The following is a 7331-nucleotide window of genomic DNA, read 5'->3' as shown; positions in this document are numbered from 1 at the left end:
TCTGCGCTTAACATAATATTTTTTTTTGAGAATCATACAGTACAACGAAGACGCCCACAACACGCACGTACACTCACACCCTATGAATACACGTACGCAAACCCTACCCCTATGAGCACCTCCGAAGGACTGAGCACCGACAGATATGAAGATTCCCGAAGTCACCACTGGCGTCTCGTCGTCGACGGGAACGTCGCTTACCACTTAATGTGTAACACCGGTAAATTCTAGAAAAATTCCAGCACCAAAATTTGAACCCTAGTGAATAGCATCCCACTGGACCGTCCTAGCATTGGACTACAAGCCAATTCGCGCTTAACATAACATCTGGGATGGAACTCCGACTATAACTGTGAGACGGGCCGCCAATTGCTGGCCGCCTGGCCCATTCGAGCCCACCTCCACCTGACTTTGCCCTGGCCGCTCGACTCCCCGAGTACCCCCACGCTCTCGAGCTCGGCCGCATCGCCATCCAGCAGGCAGCCGCCGCAGATTCCCCCTTCTCCTCTCCGTGCCTGCCCCGCCGGCCCGCCGCCGGGGCTTCCAGGCTAGCGCGTGCAGCTCTCCGTCTCCCACTACCATGGCGGAGGAGGCCCAGGCGCCGCCGCCCACCACCGTGGCGGAGGAGGCCCAGGCGCCGCCGCAGCTGGTGCTGTTAAACTCCATGACGAAGACTAAGGAGCCCTTCCAACCGCGGGTGGAGGGGAAGGTCTCCATGTACGTCTGCGGCGTCACGCCCTACGACTTCAGCCACATCGGCCACGCGCGGGCCTACGTCGCCTTCGATGTCCTCTACAGGTAGCGACCCCACGCCCCCTCGGATCTGGCCCCCCTTTCTCTTCGTAGATGCGCAGCTGGCGGGATCGGCTGTTACAACGCGATGCGTTTACTAGGGGTGGAATTCTGCTGATTGTTTGTGCTCTATAAAACTGTAAGGAGCAATATGGATTTAGTTCTAGAATTCGGTGCCCTTCGATTGCAGCTCGCCAGCTCACGTGGGATTGCTCGACTAGCTTGCAATTGGGCAATAATCTAGTAGCAGTTGCTCTTGTGTAGTGTCGGGGGTTTATGGGTTGTTGGTCTTGCATGGATTTGGATGTTCGGTACTTGTTAGCTGGAGCCTGGATCCAGGATGTTTGAGCTGTATTAGTTTGTAATTACCTCTGCATCTACATCTGGATATATGTTTGCTGTAGTGATGGTTACTGCAGCAGATCAAACCCTTGACATTCGGCTACATTGTAGTTTTTTTCTTTAGATGAATTATTTCATCACAGTAAATGTGCGACCCTTTGTAAGTTGGAACACTGCAGTAATGCTGTGCTGTTTTGAAATTAAACCTATGACTGTTTGTATAATTTTAGTGCTTCTATATGAGATAAGCTAGCAGTAATGCCATGCTTTTTTGAATTATACCTATGATTTTCTGCATAAATTAAGTGCTTTAATACATTTTCCAAAGGACTTTTAGTTAGTACTGAGTTAGAGCATAATATTGGGCTCTGTTGTTGCTTCTGACGTTTTGATAATATATTTATTCTATATCTGGTCTCTCATTCCATGTAGGTACCTTAAATTTCTGGGGTATGAAGTTGAATATGTTCGTAATTTCACAGACATTGACGACAAGGTAATAGTTTGTCCACATCATTCTACAGTTATGTTTTAGTAGTTGAAAACAAAGGATAACTTTTTGAGTTTCCAAAATGAAAGAGAATAATCTGATTTATTACAGTGTGGCATCTGTAAGTTAATTTGTTTCTGGGTTCAACTAGTTATCTTGTCCTATCCTCGTAACATGAAATTGTCAATAGTGCCATTGTTTCCCTCACCCAAACATCAGTTCTTTTTGTTGGCGTAGTTCATAGATCAGAGACCAGGATTAGAAAGTAGTTTCATTTTTCCAGTGTGCTAATGTCATGTTATCTCTCTTTCTCAAAAATCTTTTGGCCAAAAATCAGATAAGCATATTTCCCTACCTTTTTATTCAGATTATCAAGCGTGCAAACGAACGTGGTGAAACAGTTACAAGTTTGAGTAGCCGGTTTATCAATGAATTTCTTCTTGATATGACTGAGCTCCAGTGCTTGCCTCCTACTCACGAGCCACGCGTAACAGATCACATTGAGCATATCATAGAGTTGATAACAAAGGTACAGTATTGCTGCAAACCTAACTGATGAAATACGTTTTTCCTTATATTGTTGATGGTACCGTGCAGCTGTTGTAAACAAAAGCAACACTGATGATTAGATTAATTTCCACCATAAATTAAAACCATTCTTTTGCACATCATATCCAGTTCTACCCTGATGTATAATCATGTATGTTTTAGAATTCCTGAACAATCATGTAATACTGATCAGACAAAATGGGGCCCTTTTAGCTCGTATACCACATGATTCTGTACTCAGCAATGTAGTCATTGTTTATGGACAGATAATGGAGAATGGGAAAGCCTATGCTATGGAAGGAGATGTTTACTTTTCAGTAGATAGTTTTCCCGAGTATCTGAGTTTATCTGGAAGAAAGTTGGATCAAAATCAGGCGGGTGCGAGGGTTGCTTTTGATACGAGGAAGCGTAACCCTGCAGACTTTGCACTATGGAAGGTAAGTTTGAAGTATTGATATTTCTACTTACTCCAATGCTTTGCCGCATTCTTCTAACTCCTCATTAATCACCGTTTTAGGCGGCTAAAGAGGGTGAGCCTTTTTGGGATAGCCCTTGGGGCCGTGGGAGACCAGGATGGCATATTGAATGCAGTGCAATGAGCGCTCACTATTTAGGACATGTATTTGATATTCATGGTGGAGGGAAAGATTTGATTTTTCCTCATCATGAGAATGAGCTTGCTCAAAGCCGAGCGGCTTATCCTGACAGCGAAGTCAAGTGCTGGATGCACAATGGCTTCGTTAACAAGGATGATAAGAAGATGGCTAAATCAGATAATAACTTTTTCACGATCAGAGATGTAAGTGGGTAAACACATGGCTCCTTTTAGTTTTTAGTTCTCTGGATGATTTAGAACTTTTGGGTTTTTCCTCTTGAGATCTCTAACAGTTGACTTCATTCAGATCATTGCCCTATACCATCCTATGGCTTTAAGATTTTTCTTGATGCGCACACATTATAGATCTGATGTGAATCACTCTGATAAAGCACTTGAGATCGCATCTGATCGTGTATATTATATTTACCAGGTATTTGACTTGCATGAGCTCACTTCAAATGTTAGCAGATTGTGATTTATCAGATTTGAACATTATTATCTCTATGTCCCAATTCACTACAATTGAATTATGTGTAGACTCTATATGACTGCGAGGAAGTGTTAGCTGTATATCGTGAAGAGGGTATCTCTGTCCCGGTGCCGGCTGAGGAGCAAAAAGTGATTGGAGAACACCATAAGAATTTCTTGAAGGATATGTCAGATGACCTTAAAACTACAGATGTTCTGGATGGCTTCATGAATCTGCTGAAGGCCATAAACAGCAATCTGACTGATTTGAAGGTTGCATCACTATGCTACTGTTTCTTATGCCTCCAAGTTCCATGGTTTAAATGTCTTGAAATCTTATGAGACACTATAAATTCCTTTAACTTATGTACCATTTCTACAACCAGAAACTGCAGCAAAAATTGGAACAGCAAAACAAGAAGAAGCAACAGCAGAAGAAGCAGCAACAGAAGCAGCAACAATCACAAAAACAGCCAGCAGATCACATTCAAGCTCTGATCGCACTGGAAGCAGAACTCAAACACAAACTATCAATACTTGGTCTGATGCCACCATGCTCTCTGGCAGAGGTGCTATACCCACTGCACGTTTCTAGAAATAGAATAAATCTCCCTTTGACATGTGTTCCATTTATCATTACGTCATATTAGTGCATTATTAACGAGCAAAATGTCTACCCATCAGGTACTGAAGCAACTGAAGGAGAAATCATTGACACGAGCAGGATTGACTGAAGAAGAACTGCAAGAGTTGATTGAGCAGAGGAATGTTGCAAGAAAGAACAAGCAGTTTGAGGTATCTGATGGAATCAGGAGAAAGCTTGCTACCAAGGGCATTGCCCTGATGGATGAGCCTACTGGTACAGTATGGAGACCATGCGAACTGGAGTCATGATGGTGTGATAACTGGTTGAACAAGTCATGGTGTAAAATGAAGCATTGGCCTGAGTGCAGCTATTGCATTTTGATGTGGACTAACAAAGATCACCATCATTGGATGTGGTATTCTATAGGGTAGGGGTTCTAGGTTCACGCACCAGTTGAAACTTTAATTTCTAGTTGTGTAAGAAGTTAGTGGCCGTGGCCCCATATATACTTTATACTACCATACTGGACTCGGGAAGTTCGAGTTTTGGATTTGAATATTAGACTTGAAAATTGCGTTTGAATGAACAGAAAGATTATTAACTTGGTACTATTTATTTTGCGCTCCAATTTGGTTACTCTTTTTGTTGTTTCAGCATGTCCTGGACGCAGTGGTGTGATATAGTCCTGCTAATGGGTTGGAACTCGCACCATACCCAACCCCACCCAAAATTAACATATTTAGATACCCAACCTCACCCAACCCAATTAGTTAATTTCTTAACTCTAACCAACCCTCCCCATTATAAGCGGGTAACCCATAAAAACCCATGGGTTTTACTATGTAGAGGAATTTAGTGGTTCTACACTTAATGTGGGGACCACATATATGTCTAGCCACACTACTTTGCACAGAGTATCTGTCAGTCATATTGACTCGTCTCTAAAAATTTCAGTCAATTTCGATAAAATTTTATAGTGTGAACGCGAGGTTTTAATTCCAGGGTCCGGCTCTTGATGTGGAGCCCATGTGTAGTTCTAGCCACGCTACTTTGCACAGAGTAGCTGCCAGTCGTATTGAGTCATCTCCAACAAATTTCAGTCAATTTCGATAAAATTTTATAGTGTGAACGCGAGATTTTAATTCTAGGGTCCGGCTTTTGATGTGGAGCCCACGTGTAGTTCTAGCCACGCTGCTTTGCACAGAGTAGCTGCCAGTCGTACTGAGTCATCTCCAACAAATTTCAGTCAATTTCGATAAAATTTTATAGTGTGAACGCGAGGTTTTAATTCTAGGGTCCGGCTCTTGATGTGCAGCCCACGTGTAGTTCTAGCCACGTTGCTTTGCACAGAGTAGCTGCCAGTCGTACTGAGTCATCTCCAACAAATTTTAGTCAATTTTGATAAAATTTTATAGTGTGAACGCGAGGTTTTAATTCCAGGGTCCGGCTCTTCATGTGGGGCCCACAGGTAGTTCTAGCCACACTGCTTTGCACAAAATAGCTGCCAGTCGTACTGAGTCATCTCCAATAAAATTCAGTCAATTTCGATAAAATTTTCTGATATAAACACGTGGTTTTAATTTCAGAGTCCAGCTCTCACGTGGGACCCACATTTATATATAGTTATACTATTTTGTAAAAAAAATCCATTTCAACCCACCCAACCCGCCTCAACCCGCATTTATATAGAACCCGCCCCGACCCACCCCATTAACTAATACAACCCATTTTAAATCATCCAAACACACTCCATTTCAAAACCCACCCCATAAAACCCATTTCAACCCAACCCATTAGCAGGCCTAGTGTGATAAGAGTCGATGACTCGATGTGGCCCATGCTTTACAGCTTTTGGGGTAATGAGAACTGGTCCACAGAAATTTGGCTAGCTCCCACTGGTCATGAATTGTAGTACCCGTAAAACCGAAATCGATCCAAATCCACGACCTTGTGTTTTTATTGGATTTGATAACTCTATTCAATTGAAATTACTAATTTTTTAATAAACTATGTTTTGGAGACAGGTTCGTTGTCTAAAACATCAAATAATGTCTGTGACCTGAAGTTCGATGATAGGGAACTTCCAACTTTGATACGGTAGAAACGATGAAGTTCAATGAGCGCATTTCCAACTTTTATAGGAAAAGTACGATACCATGGCACGTTGTCGCATTCGCAGCTTGCTTGCATGAGCCATGCCATGCTTGGCCAAGGTGCACCATGCCTCAATCCCTGTGTACCGATTGAAAGGACTGCATGTTCGTCAGTCCAAACCAACGAGATCAACCCGGTATATGATTGTCCATGGTCTAATGTTCGTTAACTCCAAATTACTGTACTTAAGCAAGCAGGTCCAGATGCATGCATGTTCATGCTCATGCTCATTCAATTCGTCAACCCGGTATATATATGCCAGTCGCGTGTAGTTGTGCATGCAGTATGAGAGTATGTACCATCAGATCAGGCCTTCTTCTCGATCACAGCACATTTCATATATATACTAGCTCTTATACCCTAATAAAAGGAGATAAGTTCCACACCGCATCATGGCAATGCTCCAAGGCAGACAAAAGATCTCATGACCGGCATTTTAGTTGGTGAAATTTTTTGGATTTGGGTACTGTAGCACTTTTGTTGTTATTTGGCAATTAATGTCCAATCATGGTCTAATTAGGTTTAAAAGATTTATCTCGTCATTTACAGTTGAACTATGTAATTAATTAGTTTTTCAACTGCATTTAATATTCCATGCATGTATCCGAAGATTCGATGTGACGACGGGTACTGTAGAAATTTTTTTGGGAACTAAACAGGGCCTTAGCCAATCAAATCAGACTATCTGAGGATGACAATAAATAAATTATTATTTAAATCACGATCGCAAGCATAGGAAAAACACGGGGAGAAAAAATCGTGTCGCCTTGTCTTTCAAAAAAAACCGTGCCGCCTTTGATCTCATCAACACAGAACAGCATGACCCTATGCCCCAAATAATACGTGATCACTGTCACACAACATCAGCAGAGATGGATCACATCACTGATCCAAACACGCGGACAAAAAAATTTGTTCGTTTCCCTTAGGAAAGAAGATCCAAAATCCCTACTACTCCTTCCGTTCCAAATTATAAGTCATTTCAAGAATTTTGGAGAGTCAAACCATCTCAAAGTTTGACTAAAATTATAGAGAGAAACACAAATATTTATAACATCAAATAGGTATATTATGAAAATATAGCTAACAAAAAATATAATGATACTTAATTGGTATCATAAATATTATTATTTTATTATATAAATTTAGTCAAATCTAAAAAACTTGACTCTCCAAAATTTTTAGAATTACTTATAATTTGGAACAGAGGGAGTACGTGCTTTCTCTTGCTCGTTGAATAACATCGAGCACACAAAGTATAGACAGCGCACCACAAATGAATGAATAAATCAAACAAAGGAAACCAGTAAACAACAAGACACGATGCCACAAACTCCAACAAGCAGCGCAGA

General features: G+C 41.7%; 1 protein-coding gene across 1 annotated transcript; it reads left to right on the top strand.

Moving 5' to 3' along the window:
* The first annotated feature begins 379 nt into the window (after positions 1–379).
* LOC120665244 (cysteine--tRNA ligase CPS1, chloroplastic/mitochondrial-like) lies at positions 380–4453 on the top strand. Its single transcript, XM_039944742.1, has 9 exons — positions 380–798; positions 1567–1630; positions 1992–2153; positions 2440–2610; positions 2691–2972; positions 3076–3201; positions 3309–3512; positions 3626–3808; positions 3924–4453. Exons 1-9 carry the CDS (start codon positions 581–583, stop codon positions 4131–4133), a joined length of 1620 nt encoding a protein of 539 aa, XP_039800676.1. The 5' UTR covers positions 380–580; the 3' UTR covers positions 4134–4453.
* Positions 4454–7331: the final 2878 nt, after the last annotated feature.

This window comes from Panicum virgatum, chromosome 3N (assembly GCF_016808335.1).
Source record: "Panicum virgatum strain AP13 chromosome 3N, P.virgatum_v5, whole genome shotgun sequence".
NCBI classification, from domain to species: domain Eukaryota; kingdom Viridiplantae; phylum Streptophyta; class Magnoliopsida; order Poales; family Poaceae; genus Panicum; species Panicum virgatum.
This window is presented reverse-complemented; position numbering and strand designations above follow the sequence as displayed.